At 40.6% G+C, this 24,036-nt stretch overlaps 1 protein-coding gene across 3 annotated transcripts in view; it reads left to right on the plus strand.

Annotated features, from left to right (window-relative positions):
- Window positions 1–24,036, plus strand: part of CNOT10 (CCR4-NOT transcription complex subunit 10) — a 58,291-nt gene that overhangs the window by 30,681 nt on the left and 3,574 nt on the right. For 2 of the 3 annotated variants that reach the window (XM_086365677.1, XM_086365679.1), the window contains exons 11-15: window positions 1,140–1,261; window positions 3,055–3,231; window positions 4,668–4,748; window positions 19,277–19,390; window positions 23,251–23,381. In XM_086365677.1, the coding sequence (XP_086221803.1) occupies window positions 1,140–1,261; window positions 3,055–3,231; window positions 4,668–4,748; window positions 19,277–19,390; window positions 23,251–23,381 (625 nt within the window). The remainder of the gene's footprint in view (window positions 1–1,139; window positions 1,262–3,054; window positions 3,232–4,667; window positions 4,749–19,276; window positions 19,391–23,250; window positions 23,382–24,036) is intronic. The other variant, XM_086365678.1, reaches the window with a different exon arrangement.

Genomic DNA, 24,036 nt, shown 5'->3' on the forward strand with positions numbered 1-24,036 from the left:
GTGGTTCAGAACATCTACCCTGTCTTTATTTTTCACTAGTATTCCTTAGCTGCCACCTCAATAAAAAAAAATTAGTTCCAGTCACTCAGTCACTTTTATTGTATTTTTGATATGTCATGTAATTGTGTCTATAATGAAGATACATGTAAATCCTTGCTTTGTTAAAAAGTCACATGTATATGGAGGTAGAATCACGAGAAAGTTGTATTAGGGAGCAAGAAGTAACAGCACAGAAACAACGCGTTGAGAGGTGGACTTTCTGTAGGGCAGAGTTTATCTCTGTGAGTTCATATGAGTTGTCACCAGTCTGTCCCTGTATATGAGAACCTGCAGGACTTTATAAAATGCAGGTAAATCAGAGACTTAGCATGAAGGAGGGGGGGACGATAAAGGAAGTTGACACCACCAAGCTCCTGTGTTGAGATTATGTATCATAGTGAAATATCCTAAAATATCTCTATATGAGCTAGTAGCTTTTACTATTTTCAGTTTAATGTTTACAGGACTGTAGGATTTTAATTTCCTTGAAGGTAAGAATTGTGCCTATGATAAATTTTGACATATGTAGCTTGTTTGTGTATATATTTTTGATGCTGTAATTAATACTTGCAGTTAAGAAGGGAGAGATGTGTGTTTTAGTAAATGGACCTGCTTCCCTTCTCTCATTCACTGTGATTCTGTGGCTCTTACTTTCTTTAAGAAAGAAAACGCCCATAGTGCCCGTCATATCCAGCATGGTGCCTAGGGCACAGACTGGTCCAAATAAATCATTCTGAATAAACACTTGAGTCATTCTTTTTAAATAACATTCTTTTTTCATATTCTTCTCCATTATAGTTTTTCGTAGGATATTGAATATAGTTCTCTCTGCTGTACAGTCGCACCTTGTTCCTTGAGTCACTCTTGAATTGCTCTATGCCTCAGATTTATCTCAGAGCTTATGTAATAAAGTGCAGTGTATGCCACCGACTTTCAGCCTCATGTACTCTTCTCTTCATTGCCAAACATTTATCACCCCAAACTCCACACTGATGGATCTTAAGAAGGTTCTTAGAGTAATTGTGAAAGGTCCTGGGTTATTTTTCATACCTCATCTTACAATTCCATTAAATTAATTAGAAATGATTTGTGTTTTGTAGACTTCTGAACAAGAAACAAAAGGTCTTCCAAGTAAAAAAGGAATTGTACAGTCTATTGTTGGTCAAGGCTATCATCGTAAAATAGTTCTGGCATCACAGTCCATCCAGAATACTGTTTATAAGTAAGTATTTTGCCAAGAGAAAGTGTATATGTTTAATACTATTTCATAATAGTGTTATTTATTTAAAAATATGGTTGGAAATCACCTCATAGGAGGAGCCACTTTGTAACTAGATTTTATTGCTGCTTCAGCAAATAGACTGCTGTACACAGGTCAGCGGCGAATGTTATTTCATACATGATTTTGGTTTATTATATCCATGGGTGTTGAGGTTGTTGCCATAAGAAACCCTGGTCTACTCAGTGCCATTATCCAGAATGTCCAGAAGAGGGCATCTTGTTGTTTCCTTGTTATATAGTTGATCATTGATGCTTTTCATTTAGTTATTATTTTCTCATAGTCCCAAAAGCTAATTCCTTAGTACTAGGAGAAAAAAGTACTATTATATATATATCAACAGAAGTAATATAAAGCTGTCTCATGTAGAACAGGTTTTCAACTGAACAACTTTTAAATATGACCAACTTTATCTCTTACAAAGATTCCAATTTGGAGTTGCTACTATTTCTAAAGTAGTAGGCTTTGTAAAAAAATTTCTGCTTTTCTCTTCTGTCCAAAGTAAAATTGTTCAGTGCCGTTTAAAAGTTTTCCCAAAGTTTCAAAAATGTATCTGGCACACAATAATTTGCTCTTTATTTCAACAGTAATATAGATTTCTTTCAAAGACAAGTTAAAGCATCACTTCCCTACCATTTTAAAATTGTTACACCTTTTCCCTTTTTTCTCCCTAATAAAGCTGATTCAGCTTGATATATAAAGCCAACAGAAAATTATATAAAATCTCAACAAAGTTATAAGACTGGTAACATTACTTTTTCACAAGGTAACTGTAAGTAAGATATTTTTAAAAGCAAACGTCAACCAAAACAAAGCTCAGATGTGAAAATCTACTTTTTCCCTTCTTTTCCGTTCTGATTGTATCTGTCCTGGCCTTCACTACAGTTCTTATTGTCTGTAACTCCTTTATTAGATTAACACTAACATTGCAGGTATCCGTCAGGTTGTCCCCGAGGTCCCATTCCAGTAGAAACAGCGTCGTGTATAATGTATATGCTTGCAATCTTTTACTTATACTTTACATCGTATATACAGACATACCTCCCTGTACTGCACTCAGCTATTTCTATGTTGCACTTTGCAGATGTTGCTTTTTTTTTTTCTTACAAATTGAAGGTTTGTGACAGCCCTAAGTGGAGCAAGTCTCTTGGTGCCATTTTTCCAGTAATAGCTCTTCACTGTGTAATCTCTGTGTCACATTTTGGTAATTCTTGGCACATTCTCAGACTTTTTCGTCATTATTTACACTTCCTCAGACTTTTTCGTCATTATTTGATATGGTGATCAGTGATCATTGATGGTACTTTTGCAAGAAGATTTTGACTCACTAAAAGGTCGTGATAGTTAGCATTTAACAATTAATATTTCTTAAGATATGTACATTGGCTATTTTTTTTAGACATCATGTTGTTGCAAACTTAATAGACCACAGCATAGTGTAGGCATTCCTTATATATCCAGTGGGAAACCAAATAATTTTTGTGTGACTTATTTTATTGTGATACTGTCTTTATTGTGGTGGTCTGGAACCGAACCCATGATGTCCCCAAGGTACTCCTCTATGATATTTAGGCCTTGGACTCTTTAGCATTCTCTCATAACTGCTTGTATTACCATTTCTACCTGTCCGAGGGCAAAGCCTTTATTATTTAGTTACATTGGTTTTATTCCTGATAATAGGGAAGTCTTATTTATGGTTGTCATTTTGTTAGCTGACTTGGGTTTGTTCTTTTCAGTGATGGACAGTCTTCAGCCATTCCTGTAGCCAGTATGGAGTTTGCAGCCATTTGTCTCCGAAATGCCTTGCTGCTGTTACCTGAAGACCAGCAAGATCCGAAGCAGGAAAATGGATCTAAAAACAGTAATCAGTTAGGCGGCAACGCGGAGAGCGGTGAGAGCAGCGATGCTTGCAGGTATCCCGACCGCTTCGACCTCCCTCGGCCAGGTCTGCAGGGCTTCGTTAGTCAGCTTTGTCCAGTAGATGAGTTCCTAAAATCTGCAGCCAGAATTTCCAAAGTTTTCTGTTTTGAGTGATAGGAAGTATGAATGTATAAGTATTTCTGGGAAATTCCCTGGCGGCCTAGTGGATTCCACGCTTTCACTGTAGAGGCCTGGGTTTAGTCCATGGTTGGGGAACTAAGATCCCACAAGCCACGCAGCATGGCCAAATGTATATACAAATATATATATATATTTTTTTTTCTTTCTGTACAAGAGAAAAAAAAGGTGAAGGCCAAGTGAGGAGAGAATCTTGAAAAAGAAAAGTAGAAAGTAAGCTTTTCACTGCCATGAGGAATCATTGCAAGAAATCCTGTTGCTGTCAGAGATGGCTTTTTTAAAAAAAACCTTTACTAAAATAAATACTTAAATCCCTAAAACTTCTCTTTTCTTATTATTTTCTGCCTTTTCTCTTAACATACTAAAGTTAACCACTGACCTTCAGGATATTTCTGTATATTTCTGATTTTCTACATTAAATGAAATATTATGCCAATCTGTAGAAATTGGGGGTCTTCCCAGGTGACTCAGTGGTAAAGAATCAACACAGGTTCAATCCCTGGATTGGGAAGATCCTTTGGAGTAGGGAATGGCTACCCACTCCGGTATTCTTGCCTCGAAAATTCCATGGAGACAGAAGCATGGCGGGCTACAGTCCATGGGGTTGCAAAGAGTCAGACATGACTGACTGACTAAGCACCGAGTGCACAGAAATTGGGAGAATTCTATCTCCTAATAAAACTAACACTATTATATGTAAAGAGCTCTTTTTTACATATGGCACCTTTAAACTCGAGTCTTCCATCTCAGCATCTTTTCTAAGATGCTAAAAATATAATGTTTATTATAGAAAATTTGAAATAAAAATTTTGGAATTTTTTTCCCTCAATCAAGGGGTTATGCTTTACTGTAGTTGGTGAAAGACAACTAGAAGAATGAGAAATTTGTAAAAATACTGGAATGGTTTCCTTTGTATAGTAGAGATATTGTTTTCTGTTACAGATTTTTTAGAGCGGTAGGGAAAAGAAGCTAATACATGGTATAGCTTTTTTTTTTTTTTAATTTCTTGGCTGCACCGTGGAGCATGTGGGATCCCAGTTCCCCAACCAGGGATCGAACCTGTGTCCCCTGCATTGGAAACACAGAGTCTTAACCACTGGACCACTAGAAAAGTCCCTGTGCTACAGCTTTAACATGTTAGTGAGACTGCATTACCAAGTATTTTTCAGTTTGATTCTTTTACACTTTTTTCATTAAAAAATTGCATGAGAGTGGGGATAGGGAGATGAAACTTTATCAATATATTTGATTATTTGTGCTCTTCATAATTAGGACTCTGTCTTTATTTTAGCAGTAAAAGCCACGATGGAGACAAATGCATTCCAGCTCCACCTTCTTCCCCATTGAGAAAACAGGAGTTAGAAAACTTAAAGTGAGTATCTAAACAAAACTAGCATTGCATTGGTCCTTTATTTTGTTAATATTATGAATTGCATTGATTAAGTGTCAGATATTAAACCAACCTTTCAGTCTTGTGATTTAAGCCTCCTAGGCAGGATGTATTTACTACCTTTTTAATAAACTGTTGGATTGAGTCTTTTTGTGAGGAGTGTTTGCTCCCATGCTCACAAGGAAAGGTGGTCCATGCCCTTCATTCCTGTAGATGTCTTGTTTAGGTGTTAGTTTCAGGGTTATGCTGAACATATGAATGAGTTGGAAAGTACTTCCTCTGTTTTCTGAAAGAATTTATCTAATATAGGTGTTGTTCCTTCCTCAGATGATTGATAGAATTCACCAGTAAAACCATCTGGGCTAGGGTCTTTGTGGGAAAGGTTGAATAGTGAATTGAAGTTCTTCCGTAGTTAAGTGCTATTCAGATTTTCTCTATCTCTATCAGTTTGGGTAAGTTATGTTATTGCCTATGTAGATTTACAAACCCCATTATATTTGCTTTGAACAGTCATGTATATGTTAAAAGAAACAGAGCAGTCTTTTATGTCTAACTACATGAGTACCATTTCCTGATGATTCTCATTTTTATAGAAAATCATTTCCCTTCAATCTGAAGATCTCCCATCAGTTTTTCCTAAGGTTTTATGTTGTTTTGTTTTCCTTTTTAAATCTAAAATTGTCTTCATTTCCTCTTCATTCTTGGAGGATGTTTTCATTGCATAAAAGTGTTTTAGGTCTTGTTCTGTTTTCCGTCAGCTTTTCCCAGACGGCACCGCATCGTCTCTAGCCGCCGGTGTCTGACCTCAGCCGCTGTGTTACAGGTGCCATTTTCCTGTCCCCGTGGATTGTCTGTGTTTCATCCAGCAGTTACACTATGATGGATCTAAGTGGGCTTTTCTTTGGTTTTAACCTCCCTTGGTGTTAGCTGACTTTCTTAAGTCTATAAATTTATCTTTCAACAAATTTGGGATGTTTTTGACCATTGTCTTTTCATGTTTTGGAAATAGGGTTAATGGTTCAGCATCTCTTAAGAATGATTTCAATAATAGGACTGCAAATTAAAATGGAAAGAAAGAGCCATCATTGCTTATGTTTTCACCTACTAAGTTGCAAAAAGTGACAAGAGTACAGTTGAGACGTTTCTGTATTGCCAGTAGCATTGTAAAGTTTTGGAAAGCATTTCATTTAATCACATTCTTTCCAACAAGCATTAGTGCTGATCTGTGCTAGCTGCAGGGGAATCAGAGGTAAAAGAAAAGGCACTGCTCTCAGTAGCAGATGGCAAACACTTAGGAGAAAACGGCGTTACTTAGTAGGCTAGTTACCAGGTGGTGGGATTTGGGGCGTGTCCTTTCTTCTTGTGATAATTTGATCACCCTAATAAGTGGGGAATGACTTCACATTATAATTTTACATTTCTTTCAATCCAAGGTGCTCAATCTGATGCCATAGTTTATTGATCACCTATATTACTTTTACTGTGAACCTCCTGTTGGTAGGATTTACTGTTTTATTAAGGAAATTGATCTTTATCATTTGTCTTATAACACTGTTTCTGATATTTAGTTATGAAACAGTTTCATGTATTAAGTATCATATTTATCAATCTTCTTTACTTTTTTCCCCCATTTTGTGTGGTGTTTAGAAAGGCCTTCTTGCCTCCAAGATTTAAAGAATAATTTAGCCACATTTTTCTAGCACTTTTTGTTACACTGTCACAACCACCAATCTAAATTTTTGTTTTATCTAGAATTTATTTTATATAAGCTTAATAATGTAAGGCTCTCTCCATGTTTCATGTAATTTCTCATAATATATTTGATTAGTTTCATTTACCTTTCCAAATAAAGCTTTGGACAGAGCTATAAAATGCTAAGATTTGTGTCTAAATAGTTTACAGTTACATTTTTATAAAATAATGTATATATGTGTCTGCATGATAAAAGTCTGGAGGGATCTGTGTCAGAACCTTCATAGTGGTGGGATAACTGATTTTTATTTTGTTACTGGAATATCTGTTTCTTCCAACTTTTAAAACATGAAGTTACTCCATTAATCTTAATGAGTCTCTTTGGAGGAAAGACTGGCCATGTGCCCTTTTCTGGTCGTGTATCATCAGGTCAGTGTGTTGATGGCATGGCATAGCTGTCTGCGAGCTCAGGGCTCCAGGCACCCTGTTCAACACAGCAACAGCTTTTTTTTTTGTCTGCGCTGGGCTTTGTCGCTGCCCGTGGGCCTTCCCTGGTTGCAGCGAGCAGAGACTACAGGCTAGTTGTGGCGTCTGGGCTTCTCTTGTGGAGCACAGGCTCAGTAGTTGTGGCGGACAGACTTAGTCGCCCAGACCAGGGGTCGAACCCACGTTCCCTGCCTTAGCAGGCGGATTCGTAATCACTGAACCACCAAGGAAGTCCAGACAACAGCTTTTTATCTCTTTATTCTGTCAAATTCCCACTTTGCAGTAATATAACCTCTCTTTCCTGGGTTATATATATGTGTAAATTCCCACTGTATCTTATTTTTGGGAAGAAAGCATTAATCTTCTGATTATATGAGAAAAATCTAAACTCTCAAATTTAGTTAGAAATAAGTTGGTCATTTAAGGTTTTAAAAGAAGCGTTTTTGTTTTTAACTTAAAGATAATTAAATTTTTTTTCCCAAGGTTTTATTTAAATTTTCTTGAATTCTTATTTCCTATATGAGTCAGAAGATAGCAAGAAAATAAAAAATACTATGACAAATAACTGGTGAAACAATGACAAAATATACAAAAGAATATAGCTATGGAGTGAAATAAAATGAAATTAAAAAAAAAACAAATTCCAACCATATAGCTAAAATAAACTCACTATGTTGGATTTTTGTCCTGAGTGGAAATGTGAAAAAACAAAGCAAATTAAGTAAAGCTAATCTAGGTTTGGTATAAAGTGAGCTGATGTAAAGGGATGGATTGTAAATTTCAGCCAAGGCTGCATTTGGGAAAACGCTTTAAATTTGCCCCAGAAATGCACAGTTTCCCCCAGGACGCCTACTGTTTGCTACAGACGTCTCTGTCTGTGGGGCCACCACATTTCACGTGTACCTCAGGACTCCTCTGTCCAAGTACTGTAGAGGCCCTGCAGTGTAAAGTGAATCTTAGCCAGTCTCAGGCTGCTTTCCCTCCTGTTGGGCGGCAGCTGACCAGCTTCCTCTGTGTCCTTCCAGTGAGATTTCTCATTACCATCCCAGCGTATATATATATATGGATTTTTACACTACAGCCATAGCCTTCCACACTGCTCTGTACCTTACTTTTCGCATTACAATGTGTCTGTAGAGATAGTTTGTATCAGTATAGAGCTCGGTTTCATTCTTTCTAATGGGTGCATTAGACTTCCCTGGTGGCTCAGACAGTAAAGCGTCTGCCTACAATGCGGGAGACCTGGGTTCAATCCCTGGGTCGGGAAGATCCTCTGGAGAAGGATATGGCAACCCACTCCAGTACTTTTGCCTAGAAAACCCCATGGGTGGAGGAGCCTGGTAGGCTACAGTCCTTGGGGTTGCAAAGAGTCGGACACGACTGAGCGACTTCACTTTCACTTTCACTAATGGGTGCATGCTGCTGCTGCTAAGTCGCTTCAGTCGTGTCTGACTCTGTGCGACCCCATAGACGGCGGCCCACCAGGCTCCCCCGTCCCTGGGATTTCCAGGCAAGAACACTGGAGTGGGTTGCCATTTCCTTCACTAATGCATGAAAGGGAAAAGTGAAAGTGAAGTCGCTCAGTCGTGTCCGACTCTTCTCGACCCCATGGTCTGCCCCCTATCAGGCTCCTCCGTCCATGGGATTTTCCAGGCAAGAGTCCTGGAGTGGGGTGCCATTGCCTTCTCCAGTGGGTGCATACAATTGCATTATATGGACGCATACAATTGCATTATATGGATATGACTATTTAATGTTGATTTATAGTTAAAGTGTTGTCAGTTTTTGCTGTTATAAATAATGCTGCGGTGACTTATCATTGTACACAGTTAAGGGGAATCCTTTATGATGAATATTTGCAGCAATATTTGAGTTGGATTTAATTTTTCAAGTTTATTTGAATGAGTGCTAATCTTAGGATTGCTTTATGTGTGCATGTAATTTAAGATGTTTCTGCTTCCACACTGGTTGAACAGCTACAGAGTTGTGTAATTTAAATTTACCTTCTGTAAGTGGCACTATAAAACAGAAGGGTATGTGCAGGGTGGCATTCATCCTCTCAGAGAGTGTTGTGCCTTTCACAACTGTTTGCTTTCCACACATTCTAGCAGGAGGATTGGTGGTTTTCAGAGAGAAAAAAAAAAATTACTTCCCTATTTTTGTGGAAAGGGACAGAGGGTCTCCATAGGGAATTCCATCATCATAAAGTGAGGTAAGATGGGTTTGCTGATACATACTAACCTTTTTTTCTTATGGAGCAGATGGGAGAAGGGAAATGGAACAAGATGGAAGGAGCCTTAGGGTAGATTTCTAAAAAGAACCGCTGGGCAGGACAGTAGTAACCATAATGTGGAGACAAATGGTGTGGGGGAAGGAGTCGTAAAAGATTGTGTCGTAATTGTCAAAGCTATAAAAGCTCCCAGCGTAGTTGGGTGTGTTAGAGGGCAGTTCTGTGGCAGGAGCCAGCTGTCTTCTGCAGAAAGGAGGAGCCTGAGCACATTGGTTCTCCTTTGAGATCCTAGAATTGTCAGAGATTTTATCTGTTTCTAACCTGAATTCATTTATACGATTGGAAACGTGTATGAGGAGTGCATAGTTTACTTTTTTATGGACTATTATATTTGACCCCTCTGTGCTCTAATACCCAAGACACCAATGCAAAACCTCATTTCCTCTTTTCCAGCATAACTAATACGCAGTAAATTATCATGACGGTTCTAATGACCACTTCTTACTGTATGGATTCAGACAGAGCTTCTTGACTAGTTTCCTTTTTTTTTTTTTGTACATGAATGAAGATGGTTCCCCAAAAAAATCATTCTAACCAAGTTACAGGTATGTTTTCAGAAGGCATAGGATACCGGAAGCAATTGTGAGATTCTGTATTAAAATCAAGGTAGCTTTCAGAAAAAAATATTCTCAAAATTAAAACAGAAATTTGTCCCCCAAGCAGGAAGAAGTCTCAGAAATTAATGGTTTAATCATGAGGCTCAGATGAATTTAGAGATACTGATACATTGGGTCAAGAAGGCGTGCATATAATGACACTGTAAGAATATTCCTTTATTTCCTGAACCACCCAAAGCAAAGCCATTGGTTTCATGCGGTTAAGAAAACACGTGCGCAGACACGCATACTCACTCTCACTCCAGTCTTGAGTTAAATAAGTGCTCTGACTTACATTATTGAAATGAAAGGTGATTCTATTTCTCAGTTTTTGTCTGAGAGAAATGAAAATTTGTCCACGTAAGAATTTTAAAGCAGTTTTACTTTTGATAGACAAAAAGTAGAAATAACCTAGGCGTGTATCAGTGGGAGATTGGCTTAACTAAGTTGTTGGCTAGGAGTTCCCTAGTTGCCCCGTTGTTAGGACTCCAAGCTCCCATTGCAAGAGGCCTGGTCGGGGAAACAGATCCCACATGCCAGTCACTCAGTGCAACCAAAAATTCTTTCTAACATAAATAGGGACTTCCCTGGTGGTTCAGTGGCTAAGACGCCACGCTTCCAACGCAAGGGGCCTGAGTTTGATTCCCTGGTCAGGGAACTAGGTCCTGTATGCTGAAACTAAAGATCCCACATGCCCCAGGTAAGATCGAGTGAAGCCAAATTAAATTTTTTTAATTTTAAGAAATAAAATAAATTACAGGCCACTCTGTATATTGGAATACTGCTCAGCTGTAAAAAGAACAAGCTGCTGCTGCACTAGTCAGCATGATGCAAATCTCAAAACATTTTGTTTCTTCTTTACTCAGTGTAAGGTACATACGTATGATTCTATTTATACCATTTGTACGACAAGCAGAAGCTGTCCTAACTTATGTTCATAGAAATGGGAACAGTGCTTGGGGAGTTGACTGGAAGGAATCTTTCTGGGGTGAAAGAAATATTCTGTGTCTTAATTGGACTGACGGTTTACATGTATATGTTCAAACTTACCAAACTGTACATTTAAGATGATGTATTTTAAGATGATATAAAAATCATACCTAACTTTAAATGGTTTTAAGAAATTTTGAAAATTTTCAAAATTCATATAACTCTAAGTATTTTCTTTGGGGGAATACAATTAACCAGTAATGATTCATGAATGGTCAGTTTCTCTGACATATCACTCATAGGGTGACATGTGGAAAACTTGGTGTTTTAAGAGCAACAAAAAAACTCTCCTTGTATTTTACATGTATTCCTTAGACGCTAAAGCCTCAGTATCTAAAATCACAATCACTCATCACTGGGCCCTGAGCACATGGGACGTGGCTGGTGAAAGGCACACACAGATGTATGATACACACCCATTTTAGGACATCTAAACCTGTAATATATGTTAGTAATGTTGTGTATTGATTATGTTGAAATGACATGTTAGATATATTGGGTTAATTTTAAAATATGGAAATTAATTCCACTGTTTTTTTTTTTAATGTGTCTACTGGAAAATAATGGCCCCGATTACATTCCTCTTGGACAGTGCTGCCTCTAAGGTTTTAGAACCATTTGAAGTGTTTGTATTTTTTGACACGTGGTTTTTACCAGTGTGTGATACTGTTCTATGCCAGTTTTCTCACATGACACAAAATTTAGCCTAGCATCTCATCAGAAAATTTCGTCTTTAAAAGGCCTAACTCCCAAATGACTCTTACAGTGCAAAAACATGTACAGGGTTGATATTTTGGCCATATGCTTTGATTTAAATATTAATGTTGCCACGTGCATTTGGGAGATAATGATTTTCTTACACACTATACACACCTAATATATTATAAGGGTTGACTTCTTACACTATACACACCTAATATAAGGGTTGACTTTTTTTTAAGTCAAAATTTATTGACCATCACTGATAATTGGCTTAGCAGTAACGAATCTGCCTGCAGGAGTTGAGGGTTCAATCCCTGGGTCAGGAAGATCCTCTGGAGAAGGAAATGGCAACCCACTCCACTATTCTTGCCTGGAGAATCCCATGGATGGGGGAGCCTGGGAGGCTACAGTCCATGGGGTTGCAAAGAGTCAGACAGGACTTAGCAACTAAACAACAAAATAACTGATCACATATTTTTAAAAGAGCTGTACTGAGATATAATCCACATACCATACGATTCACCCGTGTAAAGTGTACCATCCCGGGACTGTTCGTTTATTCACAGCACTGTGCAGTCATCACCGCGGTCAGTTTCAGGACCCTGCACCCTTTGGCTGTAACCCCTTTCTCTTCAGTCTACTCCCCAGCCTTAATCAATCCACTTTTTGTCTCTCTAGATTACCTGTTTTGCACTTTCCTGTGAATGGGATTATGTAATATGTGGGTTTTATGACTGGCTTCTTTCACTTACAATGTTTTCAAGGTTCATTCAAGTTGTAGCCTATATCAGTATTTCATTCATTTTTATTTCTGAATAATATTCCATTGTATGGAATACCACATTTAGTTTATTCAATTCATTTTGGATTGTTTGCATCTTTAGGCTACTAGGAATAATGCTGCTCTATACATTCATGTACAAGTCTTTGTGTAGACATGCTGTTTATTTTTCTACCTAGAAGTGGAATTGCTGGGCCCCATGGTAACTGTTTAATTGTTTAAGGAATTACCAGACTGTTTTGTAAAGTGGCTGCACCATTAACAATCCCACCAGCAGTGTATGAAGTGAAGTGAAGTGAAGTTGCTCAGTCATGTCTGACTCTTTGTGACCCCATGGACTGTAGCCTACCAAGTTCTTCTGTCCATGGGATTTTCCAGGCAATAGTACTGGAGTGGATTGCCATTTCCTTCTCCGGAGGATCTTCCCGACTCAGGGATCGAACCTAGGTCTCCTGCATTGTAGACAGATGCTTTATCATGTGAGCCACCAGGCAAGTCCAGCAGTGTATGAGAGTTGCAATTTCTTCACATCCACACCAACACTTGTTATTCATCTTTTTTATTATATGGATACATTGTAGGGGGTATGAAGTGGTATCTCACTATGGCTTTGATTTGCATTTCCCTGAAACCTAGTGATGTTGAGCATCTTTTCACATGCTTATTGGACACTTGTATCTTTTTCTTTAGAGAAATGTTTATTGAAATCCTTTGCTGTTTTATAGAGGGGTTAGTTGTCTTTTTTATTGTTGAGTTGTAAGAGTTACTTATATATTCTAGGCCCAGGGTCCTTATCAGATATATGACTTGTAAATTTTTTCTCTAATTCTGCCTGTTGTCTTTTCAGGTTTTTTGCAGGTGTTTTTGAATCTCAAATATTTTTGATTTTGACAAAGTTCAATTTATGTTTTATTCTTTTATTGACTATACTTCTTGTGTCATATCGAAGAATCCTCTGCCAAATCCAAGGTCATGAGATTTACCCCTATGTTTTCATCTAAGAGTTAAATAATTTTATTCAGCACTACATTTAGGTCTTTGATCCATTTTGAGTTAATTTTTGTATATGAGGTAAGGGCTCAACATATTAATCCTTTTGCATAGAAGTATCTTATTAATGGGCTTCCCTGGTAGCTCAGACAGTAAAGAATCCGCCTGCAGTGTGGTAGACCTGGGTTTGATCCCTGGGTTGGGAAGCTCCCCTGGAGGAGAGCATGGCAACCCACTCCAGTATTCTTGCCTGGAGAATCCCATGGACAGAGGAGCCTGGCGGGCTAAGGTCCATAGGGTCGCAAAGAGTCGGACATGACTGAGCACTAAACACATCTTATTAATAGTAAAAAAAGAAGTCCACAAGGTTAGTCACATTAACATTTCATTGTTGCGTGATATTTTAATAACTGTCATGGGTATGTACAAAGTCTTATATGTTGCATATTACAGGACATCTTTGTTATTCATTCTGAGATTGTGATAGTAGCGAACTTTTAATTTCTAAAGATAAATTAGAGGCTTCTCTAGAACCTGGAAAAGAGTATAACTGAACTGAAAAAGGGCAAGAAATAATGTTGGGGCCAATATGGGAAGTATCCGTATGAGAAAATCAGAGCATACAAAATAAAAACGAAATTTCAAATTAGTCTTTTTTTTTTTTTGCTGACACAGTTAATTTCAATATTTCTTTCTTTCTTTTCTTTTTTTTTTTTTTTTTAGTAAGAGGCTCAAAATGGATAAAAGGAAATGTTCGGACCAAATTTAACTCGGCCCAGTTATTCCACAAGTATAAATTATGGAACCTTAATTGGTTCTTATAGACTTCTGATGTGACACCCGGTGAATCATTTCCCATTCACTTAAAAGGGACCTCCCATGGCCCAGTGTTTATAAAAGAGGATGAGCCAAACAAATGGTGGATGACATAAATATCACAGGCAGTTTTAGTGTACTTAAGGAATCCTGTTTCTTTTGGTCTTAGCCAAGTACTTCTATTGTAGTTGGAGAGACATACCTAAAACAGTATCTTGACTAATAATCTCCTGACTCTCATATTGCTCTTGTTAGGAGCTCAGCCCCGATTCACTCTCTTAACCGGGTCTGATCCTACGGAAACATGTTCATCTAGGAAACTCTTCCAGAAAAGGGAACCTGCCTGTGGGATCCATCCTTCATCTTATCAGCAGCTTGTCTTCACACAGCATGATTCACATCTGAGTCCCGGGACCCCATTTAGATGAATGGTGATTGGATTAATCACAAGCCAGGGTTGGGATAATTCTTCAGTGGTCTCCCACTCTGGAGAAACCCCACAGGGCTCCTGCTGGCATTGGACAAATCGTTTAACCCGTTTGGGCCTGCCTTTCCTCTTCTGTCAAGTTAGATTGCATGATCTTACGGTCCTGCCCGTGTGTAAGATGCTGTGTCTGTGATGGTTGCATTTTACTTGCTGCCTGGGATAGGACTGGATTCCTTGAGATGCTAGATTTGGTTGAAGAGGAAAACTTTCTCAGCTTTTTTGAGCTGGTCCTCTCTTGGTATTGGATTTGGGGTGTGTTTATCAGTAAGGCTCTTAGTAACAGAACAGTTATTAGAAAGCGAAGTGTTTACAGAAGACATAAAGCTTTAAATTTTAAGAGCTGGAGTTGACAAGTTTAACATTTTCTAGATTTCTGTAGATAAATGGAAACAGTTTGAAATGTACGTTTAAAAAATTTTAAATCCAGTACCATATTTAATTTGTTAGAAGAAATTCTTTATAGGATGTTTTGAGCCAATTTTTCAAATAACGTGTGTCACGAGGTCACTTTGTGAATTTATTTACCTTTGACAAATGGTGACTGACTGGGCTTACCCCCAGTGTAGCCTCTCTTGATATGGGTTGAGCTGTTTGCCAGCAGCGGTCCATCTAGTCAAAGCTTTGGTTTTTCCAGTAGTCACGGATGGATGTGAGAGTTGGACTGTAAAGAAACCTTAGTGCTAAAGAATTGATGCTTTTGAACTGTGGTGTTGGAGAAGACTCTTGAGAGTCCCTTGGACTGCAAGGAGATCCAACCAGTCCATTCTGAAGGAAATGTCTTGAATATTCATTGGAAGGACTGATGCTGAAGCTGAAACTCCCAATATTTTGGCCACCTGATGCGAAGAACTGACTCATTGGAAAAGACCCTGATGCTGGGAAAGATTGAAAGCGGGAGGAAAAGGGGATGACAGAGGATGAGATGGCTGGATGGCATCACCGCCTCGATGGACATGAGTCTGAGTGAACTCCGGGAGTTGGTGATGGATAGGGAGGCCTGGCGTGCTGCAGTCAGTGGGGTCACAAAGAGTCGGACACGACTGAGTGGCTGCATTGACTTTGCTGTTTCAGGCACTTGGTTTAGATTCGTTTTACCCACAGAATATAGGCTTGACACATTTAATGCTCAGTCTTAAATGGCTTGTTGCTGTAGTTTGGTCTTTTAAGGAAAAAAATTTCCCTGTTTCTCTCCTTTCTTTGTTCTTTTTTGTTCTGTTCTTTACCAGGGGTTGGCATTCTGTGGCTCTAGAGCCAGCTCCTCCAGCGTGTGGAGGGGCGGGCAGGGTTGTATGGGATCCCCCACGGGGGAGGGGTGCGCAGCAGGGCGGGTGAAGCAAGCATGTCCCTTCCCCTGAGGTATAGTTCTTCCGGTCTGATGACCTGTCAGATCCACTGAGCGGTTGGTCAAGCAGATTGGACAGTGACTCGAGGAAGTGGTGGGGCAGGTTGGGGCAGCGGGGGGGGTCAGTATTTTAAGTAGCAGCTATCAGAAGTGAAGCGATTTCTCCAGAGCCAAGCGTGTTTCTGGTGTGACCAGTTTGCAGGAATTATGCAGCGTGGAATGTTGTTTCCCAAGAGGAAATAGAGGTTGAGCGAGAGGGTGGTAAGAGATGCCTTAGGGTGGATGAGAAGGCACTCCATCCGAGAAGAAGAGTATGAATGTTAGTTTTAGTTTCATGCAAGGAAACGTACTTGAATGTGATGACTCTTGAGCAGAGAGTTTTGTGTTCACGTATTCAAGTATTTTTTAATAGGGAGCTTGCTTTAATAGTAGAATCTTTCACCCTGTTCTAATTTGACATGGTGTCTCGTGGGGAAAAAGGTAAAAACTGAGGAAAACCAGTTTTCACCTCATACACAATTATAGTTCAGGAAGCAGAATCCTGCTGCAAATCTTACATGACTGATTTCTGGACCCAAAGTGGGCTTGACAGTGGGCTAGAGCAGTAATAGCCCCCCTACTGTCAGGAGAGGCCAGGGCAGGCTTTTCCCAGCAAGCCTGCCTGAGGCGAGGCCTGTCCTAGACTCTGGCCCTGGAGCCTACGTCTGGGAGCCGGAGAGGAGTCGGCTTCCTCAGCAAGGTGGCCTGCCACCTGGGCAGGTGGGCGTCTGGGTGCCAGAGAAGTAGATCTGCGGTGCTGAAAGCTGAATCTTACAGTGCTGGCCTGTTAAACACCTATGCAGACACTGAGAAATTGCTCCAGCCTTTGTGTAGGAAACAAAAGAGGCAAGCTTCTGCTTTTAAGGAGCTTGTGTTTTGCCCTGGCCTTTGGCAAGAGTCACAGACGGAAATGAATATTCAGTTGTGTGACTGTCATTCAAGTGACCGTGAGTTGATGATGACCTAGGGCCTCTGGAGACCTACGCCTTATTTTATTTTTATTTTTTATTTATTTATTCTTGACTGCTCTGGGTCTTCGTTGCTGCGCACGAGCTTTCTCTAGCTGCGGCGAGCAGGGGCTCTGCTCTAGCTGTGGTGGGAGGACTTCTCTTGTTGCAGAGCGCGAGCTCCAGGGTACGCAGGCTTCCGAGGTTGTGGCACATGGGCTTAGGTGCCCCGTGGCATGTGGGATCTTCCAGGCAAGGGATCAAACCAGTGTCCCCTGCATTGCAAGGCAGATTTTTAACCACTAGACCACCAGGGAAGCCCAAGACCCCGGCCTTTAAAAGTCATTCTTTTTCTTCATAAGCAGTGCATATCTGAGTGATGAATGAATGTTTATTGCCATTCAAAAATAAAACTATAAATAAACCAAAAGAGGAAATTAAGTCACCCTAATCTCACCACACAGAGCTGAAGTGCTCCTGAAAACAGGAGATAACCAGCCAGTGCCTCCCTCCTTTGGGCCCTGGAGTCTTCCATCACAGAGGACTCCCCCTGCGTTGTTGCCATGGGATGGCCTTGTTAGTGAAGACAGCTGTTGGAGACATGAGGGTGACTGTAGGCTTGTCAGGAAAATCCCTTTGGTGATGACACTGCTTGCTGCTCTTAAGTACTCTCTTCTATGAACAGGGTTCGGATTTTAAATTAGGTGCTCAGTAACAAAATTTAAACTTGTAACGTTTCAATTAAATTCTGTTTTCTTCCTGTTTAAAAAGGCAGATTATGGGACTTCCCTGGCAGTCCAGTAGTTAAGGCTCCATGCTCCCAATGCAGGGACCGCAGGTTCTATCCCTGGTCGGGGAACTAAGATCCCTCATGCCACACAACACAGCCAAAAAGTAAAAAGAACAATAATAAATGATAAAAAGATAGGTTGCATGTGCGTGCATAGTTATGTATGCACTAGAAAAATCATAATGTAATCCATTCTTTATACTTTATTTTTAGGGCAGTCTTGTGAACTGACAAGCAGTGTGATAGTTTGGGAAGAACCATGAATGGGGAGTCCACGGCGTTGACTGTTAGTCCTGACCCTAGTCATATACTCCAAGCTAGAGAATATATTTAGTCACTTTGGATCTCAGTTTCATAAAGCAAGGACCCACACTAGGCAGTCTTCTAGTCCTTATCATCACAGCTCAGGCCATCAATCTCAGTTTCCTTGTGCCAGTCTACTATTCTGCGTTGTCAGGGGTTGCAGGGCTACTTTTCCTTTAGTGGACAATTTTCTAAGGTTCTAGCAACCCGGAGTGAGGCAGTGAGGAGAAAACAGGCTGCTTCTGAATTTGCCCGCCTGTGGTTTTACCAGAGGGGCATTTCTAGTCAGAGAATTTCAGAGTTATTAGAAAACTGTGTTGCTAGGACGGTCACATTCTTCCCAGACTGAAATTATAACCGGAGTGCACTTCATGATATACATATGTATTGTAATTTGTAAACATAACTCAAAACCCTGTATCTAATGTCAGGTCATTTGCGGTTGGCCATTCAGACCTCATTTCTATTTGACAAGGGTTTATTTTAAGATTGCTTTGTGGAGCGGTTGTTTAACATTCAAATGATCTATTAGTGTCAAGTCTTTAGCTAGAGTCGTTTTAAATGAGCTGCCCGTTAAGTAGAAAACCAAACAGAAGTTTACGTTTCCAGCCCAACCTAGCAAAATCAGTGTAACTTACATTTTTTATCTTCACGTTTATTCATCCTGGGTTTTTTTTTTTTTGCCTTGAATATTCATTTAGGATAATAGTACCTATGTGAATGAAATTCTTTTAGTTACTGTTGATACTGTGGCTTAGCAAAAGCTATAGACTTCTTAATACTTTCAGAGAAGAACGCTTTACAGTAAGCTGAGCTTACTGTAAAAAATGGATTTTTTTTTACATCCGAAAAAATGGATTTTTCGGTAAGTTAATTGTGTTTCTTAGCAGAGTTGCAAATGTGCTTCCATAGCTTTATTTCTAGGATATTAAAGGAAATGTTATATGGGAGTAAGTTCCCACTAGGCAATTAATGACATTTTTTTAACAGGCTAAGCATATGTTGTTGACTCCAGAGGGTTATTTTGTGGGAGATGGGATGGAAGCTAAAGATGATTTAGGTAAACAGCTAAACTGAGCCTCAGGTGGCGGTTTGTACATCCTTCTAATTCTCACCGTTAGCACTGTGGCTTCCCCGCTCCTTGCCTGGCGTCCAGGTTGCCACAGCCGGCAATCTAGGCCGTCCTTTCCTCTGTAACAGACGTCATCCTCGCCGCCCTGCGACTCAGGTCTCCTCAGCCCTCGCCTTTTGTGTTCCAGATGCTCCATACTCGCCTGCAGTGCCTACGTGGCTCTGGCTCTGGGTGATAACCTTATGGCTCTGAATCACGCAGATAAACTTCTTCAGCAGCCCAAGCTGTCAGGATCTCTGAAGTAAGTGTGACTCACCCTGTGTGTTTGTTTTGTTTGGAGGGTTTCCGTGAGTCTGTGGTGCATATTGCCTCTCGGACTTCCTCAGTGGAATGTAAATTATCTTAGGGAAAGCAAAAAAGTTTCTTAATTTGCTAATTTTTTTGTGTTTGGTAGTGAAACCTTTTTTCACTCGTTGCACTGCGAGGGTTATTGGAAACGGCTGCATGAGGAAGCAGAAACTCTGGACTCTGTATTCTGGGTCTGAGGGGGCACATTATCACATACTAGCTCCCGAAACAAGCTGAGTCCTCAGTGAAAAGACCCACATGAAAAGGAGTTTGGTCAACAGGACAAATCTGCTTTGAATTTAAAATATTTTCCCAAACGACTGCACCATTTCCGGAGAGCATGAGACTTATTTAAACTCTTCAGATGCCTCTTCAATATTAATGTCATTGTCACTCTAAAATTTTCTAAAGCACATCATCTTTCCTTTTATGAAAATTAAGTAACATGCAGCATTCTTTGAATCTTTGTATGATGCTGATGCTGGAAATTTTATCCAAGGCCATGTGTACTCTGTATAACATCAGGACAGTTGCTTTTACATTCTTCCTGTATGTACATAGTTACAACTTCCAAAATACGTTCCTTTCCCTTTCAGTGGCCTTTGTTTGTAACATGCAACACCTAGAAATGTGAGGTCATACCCTGAGGAACAGTTCTGTAAATGTTTATTTTGCCTTTTATAAAAGTACTACTTTATACAAGCATGTAAGGTTAACATTGATTGGGACTTACCTAGCGGTCCAGTGGTTAACACCCCATGCTTCCACGACAGCGGGGCATGGATTTGATCCCTGGTCAGGGAACTAAGATTCCACAGGCTGCACGACGAGGCCCCCCACCCCCCGCAAAAGAGCATCCAGGAACATAGAGACTTTGTCAGAATTCAAGTATGAGAGCTTCTGCCGTCCTGTGAGAAAATCTCGTCTGCACTCTGGGCCTGGAGGGTCCTGGGCTTGAGATCAAGGCAGTCGGGTTGCCCCAGCACTGAGAAGCACCAGCCAGGAACCTTGGCCTGCGCCTGCCAGACACCTGCTGCTCAGACTGTGCTGCCCCATCGGCGGGGCAGAGTTTTGCGTATGTGTTTCTTTTAAACAAAAATGAAATACAGATCCTTGCTGCCTTTTTTTTTAATTCTTTGACTGACATGGTCATCACTGTTGTCAAATAATCCTAATTAGATTCTTTCCTTGGCATTTGTGGCAGGGTTTTCAACCTCCTTTATCAACTTCTTCCCTCTGAACTTCAAAGCAACAACATTCTTAGGTTTTATGATTTATTGAGGGATTGGCCATGTCTGATCATTTCATCTGTAATTCTCTTTAACCATTCTACCCTCATCTGTGGTTTCTAATCACGAGCCAGAACCCCCGTCTGTGCACTGAGGATAAGCTTTTGTGCCTTAGACAGCCCAGGTACCACAGCGGCTTTACCTTCGTGTACCTCGTCCGAAGGTCTGGGCTTTGCGTGTCATGAAGGCATTTAATTGTTTTGTTTTGTTTTTTTTTTTAAAGTAAATTCACAGAATATGAAGTGGTTTGAAGTGGTTCTTTGAATTTGTATGTTTATGGGTGGGAGGAGGGTTTTTTTTATTTTTTTGGCCTTGCCAGGGCATGTGGGTTCTCAGTTCCCTGACCAGGAATCGAATCTGCACCTCCTGCTTGGAAGCATGGAGTCCTAACCACTGGACCACCAGGAAAGTCTAATGTGTCTGTGTTTTATAATGATTATTGGCTTATGGATTCTGGTTTAATGCAATTTTTTAAATATCTTATTTCAAAATATATTTAAAGTTACTGGTTTTTTAAGTTGTCATTTCTAATAGGGTATCTGGTGGGGAAGCAAAATGGAAGAGCATTACATATAAAATAGATTAATAAGAACCTAATTTGTAGCACAGGGAACTCCATGCTCTGTGCCGACCTACATGAGAATAGACTCTAACAAATAATGGATATGTGTATATGTGTAACTGACGTATTTGGCTGTGCAGCAGAAACTAACACAACAGTGGAAACCAACTATACTCCACTAAAAATTAATTTTAAAAAGTGGGCATTACAGCTCCCGCTAGTTAGAAGAAAGAAATTGCTTAATAAAGAAATAGCTCTTAGGAAACAAAGAGAGAGAGAGAGAGATGCAATGGCTCTTGGCAATTCCCTGATGGTCCAGTGGTTAGGACTCCGTGCTTTCACTGCTGAGGGCCTGGACTTGATCCCCAGTCAGGGAATGGATCCCACAGGCCATGCAGCAGAGCCAAAAAGAGAAAAGAAAGAGAACTGCTCTTGAGTGTGCACAAATCCCAGAAAACGGTCAAACTGGAAAGAGTCTAAGGTTTGAGGACTCAAGGTCCATGTGGACAGACTCAGTTGGGACAGGCTGGCTCAAGGAGTTGGGAACTGAACCGGCCTTTCAGAGGATTAGGTTTTGGCCCAGCTTTGCACGCCAGGAGGCAAGGCTGCAGGCAGCACAGTGGCGTGTCCGCCCAGGACAGTGACGGGAACAGAGGAACCTTTCGGGGAGTGAGACGTTGACTGGATACAGGAAAGCGGAACCCAACTGTGGAGAGCTTTATATCTACAAAAGTTTAGTTTAGTTCTCAAGTGGAAAGAGTCATTAGGATTTTGAGCAAAGGAGTATTATGTCTAAGGCTGTTTTAATTTTGAGAAATCAATCAGATGATCTTGGGGAAAATGGCTCAAAGCAAGACACTGAAAGAACCAGGCTATTGTAAATCTGGAGGAAACACATCTGCCTTGAAGCAGCTGCACCCAGGAAAGAGGATGTGAAGGGGAGGACACTTGTGCAGTATAAGTGAAGCTGATCCAGGGGCTTCCCTCATGGTCCAGTAGTTAAGAATCCACCTGCCAATGTGGGGGACACAGGTTCTATCCCTGGTCGGGAAAGATCCCACATGCCGCGGGGCAGCTAAGCCTGAAGCCCATGTACTACAAGCACTGAAGCCTGCGTGCACCTCGAGCCTGTGCTCTGCAACAAGAAAAGCTCAGCGAGAAGCTCATGCCCCGCAGCTAGAGAGTAGCCCCCGCTCACCTCAACAGAGAGCGCCAGCATGCAGCAAAGAAGATGGACCCAGCGCAGCCAAAGTTATAAATAATTTAAAGAAGTAGAGCTGATCCGACCCAAACCGAGTCTGGTGCCCCGGTGCCTTCTGCCTGATTTGGCAGCACAGGCTGCTGCTGCTGCCAAGTTGCTTCAGTTGTGTCCGACTCTGTGCGACCCCATAGACGGCAGCCTACCAGGCTCCTCGTCCCTGGGATTCTCCAGGCAAGAGCACTGGAGTGGGTTGCCATTTCCTTCTCCAACGCATGAAAGTGAAAAGTGAAAGTGAAGTCGCTCAGTCGTGTCCAACTCTTCGAGACCCCATGGACTGCAGCCCACCAGGCTCCTCCGTCCATGGGATTTTCCAGGTGGCAGCACAGGCTGGAGAACCCTAACTCTGACCCTCCACTCCCAGGACACACACCCTAGGATCTGCCACTTCCTTTAGAACTTCATCGCTTCCCGATGGTATTTTCTGTATAAATAGAACAGCATACATTTGTCAACTGTATTTTAAATTTTTATTGAAAAACAGTTGATTCACTGCCCACTTTTAAACTGCTGTCTTGATGTGTGTCATCCTTCTTAGCTAACATAAAAATTATTGTATATTTTAAGATATTTTTAAAGAGAAAAATTTAAGTGATTCTTAACATACGTGAAATTTTTACATATACACCAGATTTTATTATACATTGGGTATTTTTGTGATGACCTACGTTTCAATTTGAAACCCGTTTTTTTTTTCATTTCAGGTTCCTGGGTCATTTATATGCTGCAGAAGCCCTCATCTCTCTGGACAGAATCTCTGATGCTATTACTCACTTGAACCCAGAGAATGTCACTGATGTCTCCTTAGGGATCTCTTCAAATGAGCAGGACCAAGGTTAAGGAAGACATGTTTGATCAGAACTCTTCACCATTTCTACTCCCTTTCCGTTGTAACTCAGGACGTATAGAAATTTAAGGGCACGGTTTTGAAGGGAAGGGAGTTATAGGTCGGCAGTCTGTAGTTGCAGCCATACTTTACTATGTACTGATTGCTAAATTCTGACTTTTGAAATGCTGATGGTGTTAGAGCGATTCGTTTTTTTGGGGTTCTTTTAATTTATTTATTTGGTTGTTTGGAGCCTTAGTTGCAGCATACAAACTCGACTGCAGCAGGTAGGATCTAGTTTCCTGACTGGGGATTGAACCTGGGCCCCCTCTTTTGGGAGTGTGGAGTCTTAACCACTGGACCACTGAGGAATCCAGAACGATTTGTTTTGATTCTTATACTGTGTTTTTCTCTGTGGAGGGATTCCACAATCCCAGGGAGAGTAAAAACACATTCAAAAGTCAGTTTTAAATCATGGCTAAATTTTTGAGGAAGCAAGACTAGAATTCCCTTTATTTGAGGTTATCTCTCAGACTTGGGGTGCTGGTGGGTGGCAGGTGGCATTCTCGTGTCTTTTATTAGAACCTGTGTGCTTAGGCGCTCAGTCATGTCTGACTCTTTGCAACCCCGTGGACTGTAGCCCTCCAGGCGCCTGTGACCATGG

This window comes from Bos grunniens, chromosome 22, assembly GCF_055505025.1.
Source record: "Bos grunniens cultivar Pamir isolate PY7600 chromosome 22, Bosgru_T2T1.0, whole genome shotgun sequence".
Lineage (NCBI taxonomy): Eukaryota > Metazoa > Chordata > Mammalia > Artiodactyla > Bovidae > Bos > Bos grunniens.